Source organism: Anguilla anguilla, chromosome 13 (genome assembly GCF_013347855.1).
Source record: "Anguilla anguilla isolate fAngAng1 chromosome 13, fAngAng1.pri, whole genome shotgun sequence".
Lineage (NCBI taxonomy): Eukaryota > Metazoa > Chordata > Actinopteri > Anguilliformes > Anguillidae > Anguilla > Anguilla anguilla.
Window position 1 is genome coordinate 20,820,907 of NC_049213.1, and position 18,990 is coordinate 20,839,896.

At 44.5% G+C, this 18,990-nt stretch overlaps 1 protein-coding gene across 9 annotated transcripts in view; it reads right to left on the reverse strand.

Moving 5' to 3' along the window:
- Positions 1 to 18,990, reverse strand: part of LOC118211309 (voltage-dependent L-type calcium channel subunit alpha-1D-like) — a 60,244-nt gene that overhangs the window by 13,479 nt on the left and 27,775 nt on the right. For 5 of the 9 annotated variants that reach the window (XM_035388428.1, XM_035388433.1, XM_035388429.1 and 2 more), the window contains 22 exons: positions 18,921 to 18,969; positions 18,690 to 18,819; positions 17,981 to 18,110; positions 17,296 to 17,355; positions 15,631 to 15,737; positions 15,259 to 15,346; positions 14,701 to 14,808; positions 14,384 to 14,436; positions 13,424 to 13,570; positions 12,934 to 13,135; positions 12,489 to 12,647; positions 12,095 to 12,205; positions 8,677 to 8,760; positions 3,837 to 3,869; positions 2,720 to 2,848; positions 2,348 to 2,413; positions 2,036 to 2,127; positions 1,701 to 1,860; positions 1,136 to 1,263; positions 874 to 970; positions 541 to 643; positions 98 to 199 (listed from right to left, as the gene is read on the reverse strand). In XM_035388428.1, coding sequence (XP_035244319.1) covers positions 98 to 199; positions 541 to 643; positions 874 to 970; positions 1,136 to 1,263; positions 1,701 to 1,860; positions 2,036 to 2,127; positions 2,348 to 2,413; positions 2,720 to 2,848; positions 3,837 to 3,869; positions 8,677 to 8,760; positions 12,095 to 12,205; positions 12,489 to 12,647; positions 12,934 to 13,135; positions 13,424 to 13,570; positions 14,384 to 14,436; positions 14,701 to 14,808; positions 15,259 to 15,346; positions 15,631 to 15,737; positions 17,296 to 17,355; positions 17,981 to 18,110; positions 18,690 to 18,819; positions 18,921 to 18,969 — 2,338 coding nt within the window. Of the gene's footprint in view, positions 1 to 97; positions 200 to 540; positions 644 to 873; positions 971 to 1,135; positions 1,264 to 1,700; positions 1,861 to 2,035; positions 2,128 to 2,347; positions 2,414 to 2,719; positions 2,849 to 3,836; positions 3,870 to 8,676; positions 8,761 to 12,094; positions 12,206 to 12,488; positions 12,648 to 12,933; positions 13,136 to 13,423; positions 13,571 to 14,383; positions 14,437 to 14,700; positions 14,809 to 15,258; positions 15,347 to 15,630; positions 15,738 to 17,153; positions 17,214 to 17,295; positions 17,356 to 17,980; positions 18,111 to 18,689; positions 18,820 to 18,920; positions 18,970 to 18,990 lie in introns of all 9 variants that reach the window. The other 4 variants (XM_035388426.1, XM_035388431.1, XM_035388430.1 and 1 more) reach the window with 4 other exon arrangements.

Here is an 18,990-nt window from a genome sequence, read left to right on the forward strand (position 1 = left end):
TATGTGTATGTCTGCATGCATGTATGTGTGTGTGTCTGTGTACAGGTACTGCATAGGGAGAAGCTGCTGTCGCATCCGATGGTGCGGTGTGACTAACCACCAGCAGGGGGCACCACTTGGTCCAGCAGCTTCATGCTGGTTCGTTTCCAGATCTTCTTTATAACGGCCCTCAGTTCCTCATTGGACTGCTCCAGATTTCCTGTGAAACAGTTAAACACACACGGCCTGAACAATCCAGCAAGACTCTTTACGCCATTCCTCTGGCTGCAGTGCAACACAGGTCAGCTACTGGTGAAGAGCCACCCTGCAACAGTACAGCCATACAGGAGAGCGCACTGCTCCTGGTGCACCTACTGTAGGTGATAAAGCCCATAAGCACTCACTGTCCCTTCTGCTCTATGAATATAACTACAGCGACATCTGTAGCAGCGTATATGAGGTATGCAGAGACATGAATCTCTGTGGTGCCGGATCAGGAGTGCTGGTCAGTGATGCTGGTCAGTGGCATGGGGGTCAGTCTGGTCGGTGATCTTCTCTCACCTTCAGTTTTGATCTTCAGTGCGGTCCTGACCAGAGCAAACAGTGTGGCATTGAACATGACCGTGCCATCACTGTTCAGAGGCATGTTCATGGCCACCAGCCTCTGAAACCGCAAAACACAATTAAATCTACATTCACCTCAGCTTGTGTGTGTGTGTGTGTGTGTGTGTACGTGTGTGTGTGTGTGTGTGTACGTGCTTGTGTGCATGTGTACATGTGTATGTGAATGCGTGTGTGTGCGTGTGCATGCGTGTGCATGCATGTGTGTATGCGTGCAAGTGTTTGCGTGTGTGTGTCTGTCTGTGTGTGTGTGTGTGTGTGTGTGTTTGTTACCTTGCAGGCTACTCTGTGGGGACAGAGCTTGCCAAAGCCCAGGGGGGGCTGGATCCGGCGGAGCAGGGTGACCACATCCAGATGCTTAATTCTGCCCCTGTGAGGACACACAGACAACAACAGACAGTGTAATAAAGGTGATATAGATCATTCCTGTGATACAGAACACAGCAAATACAAATACTCACACATACACACCACTGTGCGTACACACACACACACACACGCACCCACACCCACACACACACACACCCACACTCACTTGGCTTCTGGGTCGTACTCAGACCAGATCCGCTTGAACTCATCCAAGTGGTGAGGGCCAAGAATTGACCAATCACGTGTCAGATAGTCAAAGTTGTCCATAATGACAGCAACAAACAAATTTATGATCTAAAGGGAAGAGAAATTAGGTCATGTTAATGTGTTAATTTTAATGCTAATGTTTTGATGATGTTAATGTGTTAATGTGTTCATATTAGTGTTGAGGTTAATATGTTAATGCCATAATGGTTCAGTATGTTAATGTCAATGTTAATGTTTAATTTGTCATGGTGATGAAGTGTTCTGTTAATATATTAATGTTAAAATGTAGCAATGTTAATTTAAGTGAGAAAGCAGGAACCTTCTCACTCACTTTTCCCCTCTAAAGGAGAGTAAGTCCTATGTGGGAGTGTGTATGTGTTTTTGCATGCGTGTGTGTCAGCGTGAGTCCGTAAGTGTGTGTGTATGTGTGTGCGTTTGTGTGTGTGCATGTGTATAAGTATGCGTGTGTGTGTGTGTGTGTGTGTGTGTGTGTGTTTGTGTATGTATGTCTGCGTATGGCGTACCAGGAAGGCACAGAGCATGTAGAAGCTGATGAAGTAGATGATGGCAAAGCTGCTCCCGCAGGTGTACTCCTCTCCAGGGTTGTAGTCAGACTCCGGATCGCAGAGTTTACCTGGCATACAAGCCAGCATGATGTCCTGCCACGCCTCTCCTGTGGCACACCTGAGAGAAGGAGCATAGCATACCCTCACACACACTGGGGAGCTGGATAATCGACACACCTCACACACACACACACACACACACACACACACACACACCGTCGCACACGTGTAGTGAATCCCTGTGCAGCAGGAAGGGGAGGACTGGCCAGAGAGGAGGGGGGACAATGACTCACCTGAAGAGCAGCAGGACGGCCTGTGGAAAGGTCTGGAAGTTGTTGTTTCTGTTGATCTGAGACCCATCTACCATGGCCACCTTCCCAAACATCTGTAACACCAAACACTCTATAACACCGCTGTTATACTCCAGACTGCTCTATAGAACTGTACTACCCTAGAGTGTCCCAAAACCCCTGTCACATAGAATTCATGAGACCTTTGTTTTACTACTTCAGGCTTCCTAACACCTGTAATACACAACATTATATCTATGTCACCTTTATTACACTACAGAGTGTTGTTAGCACCTGTAACAATAGTGAATTTACCTGCATTCCAATAACAGCATAGATGAAGAACAGCATGGCTATCAGGAGAGCTACATACGGCAAGGCCTAAGGGACAAAAATAATAAACATATATCAGAAATAATGCTCCCAAACAAGCCCAAAAACACGGTTTCAACATGGTCAGTCAACATACACTCTGGCAATCACCACAGAAGACTGTTTTTAACCTCAGCATACTCTCAATGGTGATTACTCCTGAGAACTTGTTTTAGCCTCAATATAGGCTACTGTCTACGGTGATCACTATGGATTCACTAGACCACATTAGACATAAAACAGTCTTACATATACTGTATCGTGCTCAGTGTAATGCTCTCATGTTCTATGATGTCACAAGGAAGCATGTGTGACCTGGAAAGATTTGATGAATGTCCACAGCAGGGTGCGAATGCCCTCCCCTCTGCTCAGGAGCTTGACCAATCGCATGACTCTGAACAGGCGGAAGAAGGTGATGGAGATCCTGGCACTGTCCTCCGTGTTCTATGTGAAGAGAAGGCAGGGTAAGGGCAGGGCTCCACAGAGCATGCTCAGAGCTGTGGCAGTGCTTTAATGGTAAGTGGCCAGCAGGGGGAGCTTGTAAGCTCACTCCCCAGCTGGGCTCTCACATGCTCATTCAGTTTACCCCCCAGGACGGAAGGGGGTTCTCTGATGATCAAACAAATGAACTACGAATCAAAGGGAGTTTTGATGTCGCCCAAAATTTCTCACACTGCCTAGCTTTGACTGGCTAGGGTTTGAGCCTTAGTGGGCATCTCACAGACCCCTTCTGCCATAAGCTCCACTTACAGACCCGAAATGTGCCATGTGGACCAGGTGAATGGTGATTTAAGCAGTGACTACAGGGTTACCTTAAACCCCCTGTATCACTGTAAGAAGGCAGTGAGAGTCTTGGGGAATCTTTAGCATGATTCAAACATTCGTGCTCCCTCATGCAGCGAATGATTTTAGTTCATGTGCAAGTAAACTTGAAGGAGATTTAAAGCACTGCTGTGGGGCGTGGGGTGTGGGTGGGGCAGCGGAGTGGGAGGTGGGGCATGCTGGAAAGACTGGCCATACTTGACTGCGTGGGCCAGCACAAGCATGGCTCCCGTTCGTGTCCCGAGACAGAGAGGGTCTGCATGCGGTGCAGGTACAGGTGTGGCCCACCCTCCACAGCTCATGGCCATGCAGCTGCACCGGAGGGTCAGACACGCCCCCACCCCCCTGCCACCGGACAGACCAACGATTCCGCGACTGTCCTCCCAAAACCCAAGAGCACACTACAGAAAAGAAAACCTCAAAAACAAACAAAACATCAAACTCAACTCCAGACAGGCCAGGATATAACAGGTCACATGTCCCAGATGGAAACAAACAAACAAGTAAAAGAAAATAAACCAAAGCAAAGTCAAGGCAGGGCTGGGGCCGGGGCCAGGGTGGGGCCAGAGTGGGGCCAGGGTGGAGCCCAACAGTGGGTGGAGCATCTTACCCCAGACTCATCCACCTGGGGAGCCTCTGTGGGCTTTAAAATTGAAGAGCTGTGTTAATAACTAACACACAACTTTATCACAACGTTTCTCTAATATTAATACTTTACACACAACCTTATCACAACGTTTCTCTAATGTTAATACTTCACACACAACCTTATCGCAACGTTTCTCTAATGCAAATACTTCACACACAACCTTATCACAACGTTTCTCTAATGTTAATACTTCACACACAACCTTATCACAACATTTCTCTGTCATACATGACTGGCACACAAACTTTATCATAGAGCTCAGTGACTAGCACACGTTATCAGAAAGGCTCTATAAAATTTAAGGGTAACATACAAACCTTATTACAACGATTCTGATTTAGCAACAACAAACAATGCCAGCAAAGTGAACTTGTAAGTTTAACCACATCCCAGCTGTACATCCCAGCCCTCAGTGTGAACAAAATGCCCCATTAATAATCCTCCACAATTCACGGCGATAAATCAGTAACAGTGTTGTCACAGCATTTCTGTAAGGGTAATGCACTGGGAGCCTTGCTAAAATGCTGTTAATCAGGTTTCTGTAACGTGAATGACAGAACACATCCAAGCAGGGGCACAGCATTGCAGTGATGTGAGGACAGGACACACAACAGACTGGAGACATAACGAGCTTAACGAGACACGCCCCATAGGGCAGTCTAGCACTGCGTTCCTGCGCGTATGTGGATCTACTCATCTGCCAAACAGAGCAGGAGTGGCCTACTCCACCCCTCAGCATAGGAGCCAGCTTAAAAGCATGGAACTGTGCACTCAGACCCTTCATGGCAGTAGGGCCCAGCACAGGACTACCCACAATACCACAAAAAAAGCTTTAGAACAGAAAAAGAGGCTAACCAATCAGAGCGTTTGGAACAGCAAGCAGACCTCAGTGCTGCAGGTCAGTGCAGCAGTGTCACCTTTACCAACACATACAAACATCCCTGAGAACCCAACTGTGTGTAAATGAGCAGAAATGAAAAAGGATGTAGAAGTTCCCGTTTTGTGGGAGTCTAGCCATAGCGTTAATGACACATGCTTCAGACAAGAGCTCCACGCAAGACCCTGAGCCATAAGCCAGCTTCTTTCACTCTGTACTATAGCAACCCATGCAGAACTGAGAGAGGAGGAGAGAGAAAGGAGAGGTAGCACGCAAAGGAGAGACAAAGAGAGAGATAGACTGAGAGAGAGAGAGAGCAAGCAGCCAGTGAGGGCCATGCACCTGCCTTCAGTTTACACACCTGCTCCCTACACACCAGCTCCTCTCTGCTAAAGGAGCTTACTACAGGAGACAGGACAGAGAGCACACAGTCATTCAAATGAGAGCAGGAAAAGCAACTGCGTTACAGACCAGAGGGACTTCAGAGAGAGAGTGAGAGAGAGAGAGAGAGAGACAGAGATACAGATACAGAAAGTGAGAGAGAGAAAAAGACAGAGTGAGACAGAGAGAGAGAGAGAGAGAGAGAGAGAAAGAGACAGAGAAAGAGAAAGAGAGAGAGACTGAGACTCCGTGCACAGCCTCAGTTACGCTCTCTGCTCCAGACAAATGAGCTCAACTAGTTTTGCTGCTCTGCGTGTGATTGAATATTCACCCTGCTGCTCTGCGTGTGATTGGATACCCAGCCGTGCATGTGATTGGATATTCAGCCTGTTGTGCTGAGTTTATGACTAGATATTCAGCGCTGTGTGAAATTTAATATTAAACCTTGTGTGTGACTGGATACTCAGCCAGTACGTGATTAAATATTCAGCTAGCAGCCCTCTACATGATTTAATATTCAAGTCTGAGTGTGACTGGATTTTCAGCCCACTGCCCTGCATGTAATTAAACATTCAGTAAGCGCAAGACAGACAGTCATATAAAACAGATGATGGAGAGAGAATGAGGCAGAGGAGACGTGAGGATGATGGGTATGGACTGACCGGAGGAGTGTGGAGCGGGTGCCCCAGTGCCATCTGCAGGAGGGGAGGGGTGATGTTAGGAGGAGGGGTGATGTTAGGAGGTGTGCATATGCACACACACACACACACACACACAGACACACGGGTACAGTGCCTTCAGAAGGTTTTCACTATTGAGTATTTTGCTCTCATCAAATGGAATATTTTAAATGGAAGTTGGCAGAGCTCACTGCTGAAGGGAGAAACTGTCAAAAGATCAATAATCTCTTCAGCACTTCACAGATTTGGCCTCATAGGGAGAGTGGCGAGATGAAAGCCACCACTGTGGAAGGTACACATTACGTCCTGTCTAGAGTTTGTCAGAAGCCACGTAACCAGTGTGTGAGTGTGGTCTGACGGGACTAAAGTTGGCCTGACAGCAAAGTACTATGTTTTATTTAAAACAAAATACAGCTCATCACCCAGGTAACACTATCCATACTGTCAAACATAGTGGTGGCAGTATTGCAAATAGTGGTGGGGTTGCTTTTCAGCCAAAGGGACTGAAAAGATTGTTGCCATCAAGGGCAAGGTGGATGGAACCAAATACAGGCAAAGTCTTGAAAAGGACCTACTTCTGTCTGCAAAAAATCTGCATTCAAGCAAATATTAATGTCCAACAGGAAGGGTAATGAATGAGGTCAGAATTCTGGAATGACCCAGGCGTGAATCTCATTGAAAATCAGTGGTATGAACTAAAAATTGTTGTCCACCGACGTTATCCATTTAACTTGGATTTTGATTGAATTGTAATTTTTGAAAATCTAGATGTACAAAGCTCACACAGACATATTGATGGAGATTGTGCTACAATTCCTGTTAAATTCCTGCCTGGATTTATTATGCTGGGGAAAAATATTTAAATGCATTAATATAACAGGAAATAATAACAGGAAAAATATCAACCAGCTTGCTGGGGTGGTGAATACTTTCTGAAGGCACTGTACGCACATACAGACACATACATGCATGTGGCGGTACAGGGCACACAGAAGAGTGACAAAGAGGAGACAAACCACTGGGGCTGCTTTAATCATAGATGTAGGATGATCTGCTTGGACATATCCATTAAAGAAAGCAGCAGTATTGGGCAAGAATTAACAATCACAGAAGAGAGTTTTCTATAGTAATTCTACATCTATGCTAAAACCAGCAGACATACAGCATGCAGGGCAGGGCATGTGGTAAGAGTTACACTCACACACTCACAAACATGCACGCACACTCACACACTCACAAACATGCACGCACACTCACACACTCACAAACATGCACACACACTCACACACTCAGAAACATGCACGCACACTCACACACTCACAAACATGCACACACACTCAGAAACATGCACGCACACTCACACACTCAGAAACATGCACACACACTCACACACTCACAAACATGTACGCACACTCAAACATGCACACATACTCACACACTCACAAACATGCACATACACTCACAAAGACACACACACACACACTCACAAACATGCACACACACTCACTAACATGCACACACACACACACACACACACACACAGGAAACGGCAGCAGAAGCAGTGGTGCAGCTCAGAAAGCAATGGATGGATCAGCGTCCTTTAAGCGGTCACACAATGTTCTCTCACGGTTTCCATAACATTGTGATGCAAACCCTGAAAGAACATCATAGTGTGCAGTAATGACTGTGTTTGTTTTACCTCAACCCAGAACTGGAGTCTGGTCAAAGTACCATTAAGACGTGTGTAAAATCCCTGTATGTGCATATAGTACACTTTATCCATGTGTACAATACCGTCTGTGAGTAAGTGACAGCGACTGTGTGGCTAGCAATTTCTGTGCGCACAATATGTGAACAGTGTGTGTGTACTGTTGTGTGGTGGGTGTGTTGTGTAGACAGTGTGCAGAGCAGATATTGAAAGGACATTAGCACGCCAGTGGCTAGAGTCAGATTAGTCATCATTTTACTCAATCTTTACAAACTGCCTGCATCTCAGCTGTAGCCTACATTAAACAACTGAAACCCAAAGGAAAAAACTATTACTTGTTTTGGACCTAATTTACAATTTATCTATAAGAAAGTGCATTGTTCTTAGTAGACTGGTATTGAATTATTTACTGGTGTTGACTAATTAAAAATAATTATTTAAAAAATAATTATTTTTAAGTTCCAGATGACCAAACTATCTGAAAAGATTTTTCATCAAGAGTTGAAAACATAGTAAAGAAGGTTCCAAGCAATTCAAGAGGTGTTTGTTATACTTGCCTCTACAAGTTTCTAGGAAACAAAGTGAACAGAAGCGTGAGTCACACACACACAATGCACCAGATCACGTGTTACCACTACAAATAAAACCTGTACATTTAACAGACGTGATATGTCACAAATACATAAAATGATGTGTTTCAGATGTGAGTATCTTATCCCCAGAGATTGCAAATAACGAGGCTTATACAGTAAACTAGGCAGACCATCTGCTCATCCAGGTGTGTGTGCGTGCATGTGTGCGTGTGAGACAAAAACATCCTTGACATTGCATTAGACATTTGTTGTACAGTGCGCAATCATTCTTTTCCACAGAACATAAAACAAACATAATGGTCAAAACTTAGCCTTGCAGTAAAAGCTGTGCCATTTCAGAAATTAGACATATCAAAAATGATTTAACAAGTGGCCAAATTGAATTTATATACTGTAGTAAGTAGTATGTGATGTTGTCTTGATGATATGTTTGATATGAGGGGTGTCTATTTCAGTATAGGGGTGGAGTCTAACTGTCAGGAGGTTCGAGTTTGAGGCACAACTTTACTGCAAGACTTCCATTTCAGACCCGAAAAAAGGTGGTAGAATAGCTGGTACTTACATTGACTTCCGTGATCGCAATGTCCACCACGCTACCAACCACTATTAACGCATCAAACGTGTTCCATGCATCAGTGAAGTAGTGCTTTTTAATGCAAGCAGCCAGGAACAGGAGTGAGGAATAAAAAAGAGAAGGCCAGAAAGAGAGGCAGAGGACCAGAGAGAGAGAAACAGAAAGAGGGGACGTGGGAAAAGGAAAAAGACAGGGTAAGACAGGGAAGGAGGGAAAGGAAAGCAAAGAGAAAGAGAGGTAAAGAGATTAAGATCTGATTTATAGTACAGCCTCACAGCGGGAGAAAAGCACAGGCTGTCTGTAGGAAGTAGAGAGGGACTCAGTTAAAGAGAGCATAGTGATGGCAGTTCCAGAAAACCCAGGAGTCCGAATGCTGGGGGAAGAACGGGGCATACTCACGTCTATCTCACTGAGGACGATGTCTACTATGCTGCCAATAACCACCAGCGCATCAAAAACATTCCAGGCATCTCCAAAATATCCCTACATAAGGGCCAAGGGCCCAGTGAGGGGAGGGCTGTTAGCACGCCTAACTCAGCGCATGACAATAAAAACGCATGTGTATATGATCTGGTCATGTGACCCATACAAGAGGCCACATGACCAACACATGGCCCACATATTGGTTGTGACTTACATACAGGCACATGATATGCCATGTGACCTCGACACAGGTTGTATTTCCAACATATAGGTCATGTGACTGTCCATCAGTCACATGACATTCAGGTCATGTGACCTAATCACAGGTCAAATGACCTGTACCCAATGAGGCATCTACACACTGAAAAACTCTCCACTGCACTCAATTGCAAAGGTAGCCCTTTAGCCCTTTCCCACTGTCATTGGCTTTTTAATGCAATAATGTGCAGTATTGCACTGTAAACACCCATTGTAGTACAGCAGGGATGCCAAACCCATAGGCCGAGGGCAAAATTTGTCCTGCCAAGGACCATAGCTTTGCCTGTGAAACGGGCAAATAAATTGTTTAAAAGATCCTCTTAAAAACTGATAAGAATGTGAATTTAATATTAAATTTTTATTTAATATTAAATATTATGTTCCAGAGGTTAAGGTTTGGCTTACTAAGCTGAAAGCACTAGACATGCTTACTGTAGAGGGATGTGTGGTAAAGTAACCAACTGACTAAACAGTCAGATCATGAGTACGATTTGGGCTAATTAAATAATTAAGAGCAAAGGTTGGCAAGAAACTCAGAAACTGATATGCCCCTCGTTAGCCACCACTGGTGTAGGGGATCATGGCTACCCAATAGCACACTGTAGAGCCCAGAATGTCATAGATCTGACCCTGATGTATGCATGCCAGGTCAAGAGCCATGGTTTCTTTTACCAAACTACTGAAAACATCAATGTTTTACCATCCTATTATGCAACTGACTGAACTGGCAGTTGGTCACACTGACTTTGGATTTGCAACTGTATTATGACACCTCGGTTATCATTTTTAGTTCTTTTGTGTACAAAATCATAGAATTACGCAATCATAGAAAATGTATTTGTTCATGCATTATGTGCACCAAACGCGATGCTTAATTAATGCAATGCATGTGTGCTTGATCACTATGTGCGTATGAATGTGAAAAGAAATGTAAATATAGTATCTACCGGGGGGGGGAGGGGGACTGCGGATTTGAATGAGGGGGACATATCACACAGAAAATCACTCCACACCACACAGGGTCTTACCAACATCCGGTCCTTCTTCTGCACACAGAGCTGAGATAACATGGGTTGGTTATAAACTGGGCCTCATCAACACCTCATCATTCAGTTACTGGAGCCAAGCACCATAAGGGTACAGATTCCAACTCATTACGTTTATATTACATTGACATTACATTTAGGGCTCAAGCAGATCCTCTTCCCAGAGCATAATATGAAAGTGAAACTCAACTCATGTAACCTAAATCCATAATATATTATATTACATAAACCTTCCTAAAGGAATATACACTGCCTGGCCAAAAAAAAGTCGCCGTTTGGATTTTTTTGGACAGTGCCCACTGTACAAGCCTCTGGAGGCAGTGTTATGATCTGGGGTTGCTTCAATTGGTCAGGTCTAGGCTCAGCAATGTTATGCGGAAATAAAATGAAGTCAGCTGAGTACCAGAATGTACTGAATGACCAGGTTATCCCATAAATGAATTTTTTCTTCCCTGACGGAATGTGCATATTCCAGGACGACAATGCTAAGATTCATCGGACTCAAATTGTGAAAGAGTGGTTCTGGGAGCATGAGGAATCATTTTCACACATGAATTGGCCACCTGACCTGAGTCCTGACCTTAACCCCATTGAAAGTCTTTGGGATGTGCTGGAGAAGACTTTACAGAGTGGTTCGACTCTCCCGTCCTCAATACAAGATCTCGCCAAAAATGAATGCAATTCTGGATGGAAATAACTGTTGTGACGTTGCATAAGGTTGTCGAAACAATGCCATGACGAATGCGCACCGTAATCAAAGCTAAAGGCGGTCCAACAAAATATTAGAGTGTGCGACTTTTTTTTTGGCTAGGCAGTGTAAGTAATGGTATTGGTTTGGGGATATCAAAAGGCTAGATCTTGAATTGAATTGAATTGGTCAGAGGATCAGTCAAAGGACAAATCAGTCTGTAATCACATGTATGGGTTGTTTTGGACCATTGCGGCATTAGTGTTAGTGGTATATAGTTTGCTTTGTTAAGAAGTTGGTCAAAAAACAACAGTGCAGCCATGAGCTGAGATCAATTCCATAAAAACAAGATTATCACTGTTATTCCATGTGTGGAAAAAAAAAGTACAAAAAAAAAATGTGGACAATTCACCCCTGCTGGTCCATCAGGGGCCCAAAAATCTGTTAAGCTACACACGCAGCATCTCTCTCTGACTCATGTCTGTGCTAACCTGACTTGTGAACCGCAATGTTATAAAGGGATGGCGACTGACGTGCTTCAGAGGGGAGCACATGCTTGTCTGCAGTATCCCTAACTGATAGCAGGGATTGTACACACCATTCTCTCATAAGATCATTCTGAAAGCAGTATACAGAGATAAATAGAGGTGTAGGATTCATACTCAGTAGGAAACAGACCAGAAAGAGGCTGTGCGACCTTTTCCTTCATATTACAAACAACTCTTATGTGACTGGAATGGGGTAAAATGTCAAATCTGTCTAAAATGTCACCTCTCTGAGCAAACAGAAGCTTTCAAGGTGGTTTGTACCCCTACAGTTGAAGTGATAGAGTGGTCATGCACAGAGATCACAGGAGGCACCTCAAGGGTGAGAGCATTACTAAAGGGTAGCCCTCAGTGCGCTGATCCTGGAAGAGAGGATACACTGTGGGCGTGTGTGTGCGTATACGACAGGAGTCAGTGAGCTGATCCTGGGTCAGGTGAAGACATACCCTGGGTTTGAAGGCGATGAGCTTGAGGACCATCTCCACGGTGAAGACTGCGGTGAAAACCATGTTGAGAATGTCCATAACATAGTTAAAGAGAGGAGACTGGCCATAATGCTGGAGAGGCAGAGGGAGTGGGAAGGAATTAGCACAACAGATTTACTACAATATACAATTTTACCTGTTAGAAGATTATGCAGCAATGTAGGGGGCAGGGCTTGTAAAAGAGCAGGCAGGGGAAAAACAGGCTGAAGCTTAGTGTTATTAGTGGCGGAACTAACAGTCACAGTGTTAGTAAGTTCAGTGAGCTACACGGTGCTATTCAGGGTGGAGTTGCAAAGACTGTTGTTAGGGGTCCTTTAATAGAGGGCTGTGATTGTGTAGCAGAGGCAGAGCTTACCTGCACAGCCAGGCAGACGGTGTTGAGCATGATGAGCACAAACATGATGTATTCGAATCCTGTGGAGTTGACCACGTACCAGAACTTGTACTGATACGGGTTCTTAGGGATGTATCTACGCTGTGGCCTTGCCTTCAGAGCATACTCCACACACTGACGCTAAAAAACACACACATACACGTTGGTTAGCACACACAACAGTTAGGACACATGCATGAAAACACACACGCACACACACACGAACACAGGCACACAAGAAAACATACAGGTTAGGACTAACACACACAAACACACACACACATTTGTACTAAGAAATAAGTGCACAAGTCAGGACTCATGCACACATACACACATGCACACACACACAGTAGGTGATGCAGTAGCGCGGGGATAAAAACAGACCCACTGGTTGAGTAGAAAGCAACCACAGTGGTGTGGTTCTGACCTGGTTCTTGTCTAGTTCACAGTTCTTATACTCCTTTTCGCCCTGCTCCTGAAAGGTGACGATGACGAAACCCACAAAGATGTTCATCATGAAGAAGGCAATGATGATGATGTAGATGATGAAGAAGATGGAGATCTCCACACGGTAGTTATAGATGGGGCCCAGGTTCTCACGGTTGGAGTCGATTGCCTTGTAGAGCAACCTAAGAAAAGGGCAGGGGACAGAGCCAATGACACAACTGCAACAGGGTGTGGCCAATGTACCATATTAACACTCTCTCTCTATTTGAAATGTCCATTTCAGTAAACATTCTGTTATACAACAATAATGCATGTAACACCTTTATGTAATGTAATGGTCAGGGAGTGGTCCTTGTTGTCAGTGAATGGTCGGTGAGTGGTCAGTATGATAAGTGAAGTGAGTAGAGTGAGGTCAGTTTAGACAGTGAGAAGACAGTGTGGTCAGGGAGTGGTCAGTGAGGTGGTCTTACGCTGGCCAGCCCTCGAAGGTGGACACAGTGAACAGGGCCATCATCGCCATGAGGACATTGTCGAAGTTGAAGTCGCTGTTGTGCCAGAATCTCTGCCGCACAACGGGCTGGTTGACGTCTCCGTCTTTATACATGATGTAGGTCCCCCTGAGAGATGGAGCGCACACGGACACTATGACGGTTACACACATAGAGTCACCACAGTAACAACACAGTCACTACAGTAATGACTCTTACATGTTCTGCTTCAGTGGATGTCTGCTTCCCTGGAACACGAGTGTTGGATGCTGCGCAACGAGCTTCTACTGTAATCTCAAAACATCCAGCAAAAACCGCCATCGTCCATGTGGCCATGAACTACACTAGAGTTTTCGATAGGGAATTTGTATCACTCTACGATAAACGGAAGTACACGACTGAACGATGTAATGTATGAAAGAATAATGCAATGTTAATGTAAAAAAGGTGCTATATAAATAAATCTATTATTATTATTATTATTGTTATTATTATTATTATTACCTACTACCACTCAAAACCCATCTCTTCAGAGAACACCTGGACTAAGCACCCACTTCACTTAACGTCAATAAAATGAAAACATCTCTAATTCTCCCTTCACTAACCGGTAAGTACCGTGCAAATTGTGTGGACGGTAGCTATTTTTCTCAAGAGTTTCTACTTGCTAAATATGTGGAAGCAAAGTTATCTTGTAATGAAAAAAGCTTTGTAAATCACGCTGGATAAGAACATCTGCCAAGTTACGTAATTGCAAATGCAATGATTATTACACAATCACAGCTACATAGGCACTACAGTACAGAATCTTACATCGTCACTACAGTAACGAGTCTCATATGATCACTTCGGTAATGATTCTTACATGATCTCTATTGTAACATCTCTTACATCGTCACTACAGTAAGGGCTCCTACTGTAAAGGGACAGAAATGAACTCACTTGCATTCCTCAGGACTGGATTTGGCCTCATCTGTGCACCGGTAGAACTTCCCCTGGGATATAATATTTAAAAAAAAACTGAGATCACCAAAAGCGTAGTACACTGTAATATGCAAAGTCAGTTGATACACAGCTGTCCTCATTGTGGTAATGTACTATCTCAGTAGTGTGGGGCAGCGGTACACTGGTCAAGGAATTGGACCAGTAGCTCAAAAGGTTGCAGGTTCAGTTATTGTAGCTTTCATTGTAGTTTTATGGAAGTAAGCTGTAAGCAAGTGGACAGGAACATCTGTTAAATGCTTAAATGTGTGACACACCTTGAAGAGTTGCACTCCGATGCAGGCAAACATGAACTGCAGCAGTGTGGTGACAATCATGATATTTCCGATGGTCCTGATGGCCACAAACACGCACTGAACCACGTGCTGTGGAGACAGGGGTCAAAGGTCAGGCTTCAGGAGGAAATAGATATCTCAACAGAATATTCACTTAAAAAAGGTCCCTTGTGCCTTGTACTTTCTGAACAGCATCTGTATTTCTATTAGATGCATAGTTGCACAAATAACTTCATATAATTCACTACTGTATATGTTGAAATATTCAGATATTTACACATATTCAGTTTATTTTAGATTTGTAGGAATTGATCATGTTTCACACAGTGCCCTCAATCGCTGAGCTGCAAAAAGATCAGTCTGGGGGAGGAGCTGAACAGGAAGATGAGAGTTGAAGAGGGATATGAGGGTAGGAGTTGATTAAGAACATGAGTAAGAGGAACAGGAAGATAAGGGTGCAGGAAAATGATAGTGGAGGGAGATGAAGAGGGTTGAGGAAGACGAGTGTAGAGGAAAATAAGGGTGGGGAAGAGAAGGTACCTTGAGGCCCTTGGCTCGGTTGATGGCCCTCAGGGGCCGAAGCACCCGCAACACTCTCAGAATCTTCACCACCGAGATCGCTGAAGACCTGCACACCAAACACCAGGTCAGTAACACACACATGCACAAATTACAAACACACACACATCGACAGAGAAACTTCCTCGACACATTCTCAGAACTACATACTACAAGCTAATGCTATGAAAACAATGCTAGTGCTTAGTGCATCAGTCCGTATTTGTCTGTATTGTATTGGCACAGAGGAGCACATCAGTCTCTATATTGATTCAGCTGAAAGGACTGCGTCTGCTGATTCAATCTGCTGGGAGGCGGGGCATGTGAAAGGGGGTGTGGCCCTCATATACTCACTGAATTCCAAAGGACACCAGGGACACACCCACCACCAGCAGGTCCAGCAGGTTGAAATAGTTTCTGCAGAAGGCACCCTTGTGCAGGAACGCTCCATATGTGGTCATCTGTGAGGAGGGGGACAGGGGGCATTACAACAAGCCCCTCCCATCAGTTACAGTATCTGTACCCTACACCCCCCCCCCCCCCCCACACACACACACACTCTGGCTCAATACACCTCCCCCACAATTACCTGTACCTTGTCCTGGGGAAGTCACCACTGAGTGGGACTCAGCCACCCCTCTACCATGGCTGATTTGCATGAATGCCAGAGTAAGATATTTATTTTAATATGCTGCTAGAAAGCCAAGCTCGCGGCAATAAAACATGCAGTTAGTTGCCGAGCTTGAGTGTTAACACTGGAGCGATAGCAATCAAGAAAAAAAAGAAAAAAACAAATGTCTTACAGTAACATTCATGTCTGCCAAACCATCATAGTCCCCTCCCCCCACATCACACCCTTCTCTCTCAACCCACCCCCAACCCTACACACGCACACTCCCCAAAAGCCCCCCCCCCAACTCAGGCAGAGAAGAAATGAGAAAAACAGGCAAAAAAGTACTTTAAATAGCAATATGAGAGAGGAATTCAGTACCAAGTGCATGTAAATGGTGTGGGCAGATAGAGGCTCTTTAAGTCTGGGAATTGTGGGGCCAATTGCATCAAAGAGACTCTACTGACACCACACCTTGAACAGCAGGACTTTATTTATATGCACTTACCAGTTGGTTAGGGGAAAGCAGAGTAACCATGTCACTCTGAAAAAAGGACATGGTCTTTTTGCCCCCTCTTTTACTTTGTATCTGAATACCCAGCCAGTACTGACGTGGCAACGAAGCAAATTCAGCTGCAGTTCTGGGCTCCCTTCCAAATATGAATGTCAATGGAGACCCAGCTGCAGTTACAAAGCTATGTGCACTTTAACAAAGGATTTGCATCCCCAAACTGTGTTTTTAATCTTCATTACTATTCTTTTTTAATCGCTTCATAATCGCTAAGCTCTGTAAAGACAGCCACACAGCAGCAGCCACACTGAGAGGCTTCACAAAATCCGCCCCCCCCCCCCTTTCATAATGGGGTGGAGTTAGGATGTGCCATCAACTGTCAATCAAGTTTTGTTTGAACCAGAAAAAAGGTGTTTTGTGGATTTGGCTAGGTTCCAATGCCATATTTTGCACATTTTTTGGAAGGGGGGGTCCTAAAACCGTATTGTGCTGTGCGTCACACTACCGCATGGCTGTGTCTAGGTCGAGCCCAACAGGGAGTGCTCTCTTATAAGCAACCCCCATGCGTGACATGCTGCTTCTCTATTCTGCTAATAAAGAGACAGATAGGGGGGCATGCTGGACCTAGAGACAGTCCCTGCCCAGTGTTTGGGTTTAAAAGAGGTGCCATGGAAACACACAGGCCAGCTGCCATTAAGTGGCAGGTGACAAAGGAAGTGAGATGCAGCAAGTCTCTGATAGCCAGAGAGAGGTTACCTTCAGCACGATCTCAAATGTGAACATGCTAGTGAAGACATAATCTGCATAGCCTAGGACCTGAAAAGGTGACAAGACGGGTCACAGTGTTACTGCACCACACCAACAGCTACGGCACAGTGACATGGAGCTCAGCATTTACCTTTAACAGGATCTCAACTGTAAAGATTGTCGTGAACGCATAGTCAAAGTAACCAAGTATCTGCAAAAGCAACATACATGTTTAACAAAAACACAACAGCACATAGCCAAAGGGAATAAAGCAGCTCATGTAATGCTTTTACAATAAGAAAAAACAAGGAGAGCCCAGTACTCATTTTTATGGAAACATCATATACTAGTGTTGTTTTGATCAACTTTCAGTCTCATCATCAATTCAAATATACTGTATCATGGAGCTATAGTGACATAAGCTAGTGACAGAACACACTCCCTCTTGCTCTACTCTGAAAGAACAATAGACATTACTGGCTTTGAGAAAGAAAAAGGAAAGCTGGTTAGTACAGTACATATGCAAACACAGCAATCATCAATATGTCACACGAATAAATAATATGGTGCCTGTGTATTATGTAGATATAACAAACCCTAGTAAAAGTGGGTACATACTGTATATATGTTTAGGTTTTACAGACGTAGCCTGAGCCTATGCAGACCCAACACATGTGCATGCACATACAGTATTTGAAGGTGTGTAACCAAGTGCATTCGGAGTTAAGCGCCTTTCCTCCACGCACAGTTTATGCAAAGACAAAGGTGTAAAATCTGGTAATCAAGTCTGAATAGAGCCCCATGTCATGACCACATCCAGAAGGCTCTGTACTCACAATGTTGCGGGCAGAGACGTTACGAATGGGATCTTCAGCGGCCAGGGAAACACTGCTCAGCATGATGAAGACAAGGATGAGATTGGTGAAGATGTGATGGTTGATGAGCTTGTGACATCCCACCCGAATTCTGAAACAGAAATGCACATACACACCACACACAGATTAATTAAAAAATGTAAAAAACTTTGAGCACATTCTAAAAACTGTTCACATCATCTACTGCACGTATTTACGATATATCCACTACTTTGATATCAACTGCATAAGTAGAAACTGCAAAAATCACAGCATGGTGGAGACTGGGAGATATTGGATAAGTGTGGGGAAATCATACAAAAACAGGGATGAAGGAAATTTTGTAGGAGGTTTGCAAATATGTTAGGCAATGTGTATTGGTGACGTTTTGGGGACTGATAGATATGTTTGGCATACAGTAGTTTGGTGAGATTATGGTAAGCGCATTGGACAAGGTTTGGGCAGATGATGATATAAGTGTTCAAAATGTTTCAGGGAAATAATTGGTAGATGTGGAGAGTACTGTTTCAGGGGATGTTGGGTATGTTTTGGGAGATGATGAAAGGTTTATGGACATGGTTGGTGGAGCCGTTGGCTATTGCTCGGTGCTGGCTATAATTGGAGATGGAGATGTTTGGTATTTCTGTCAGGTGTGGTCATGGCTTTGGGGAAGGCCTTTGGCAACACTTACGGATTGGTGCTGCTGAAGATGAAGAAGGAACTGCCTTCTGGAATAGGTGTAATCTTGTCCTTCTTCACCAGCTCAGATACCTTTGGCCGGGGCCCGGCAGGGACCTCTGGTTCTTCTTCATCCTCATCCCCTACAGAGACAATACAGCAATAATACAGGTAATCAATCTCCAGCAGGGCGGCGGTGACGCCCTCCCGCCTGCACTGTGGGTGAGTTTCCCCTCCTCTTTACCTGCAGTGTCAGCGTAGGGATCTTTCTCCTCTTCCTCTTCCACAGGAACCTGCATCCAGAGAACGTGGCA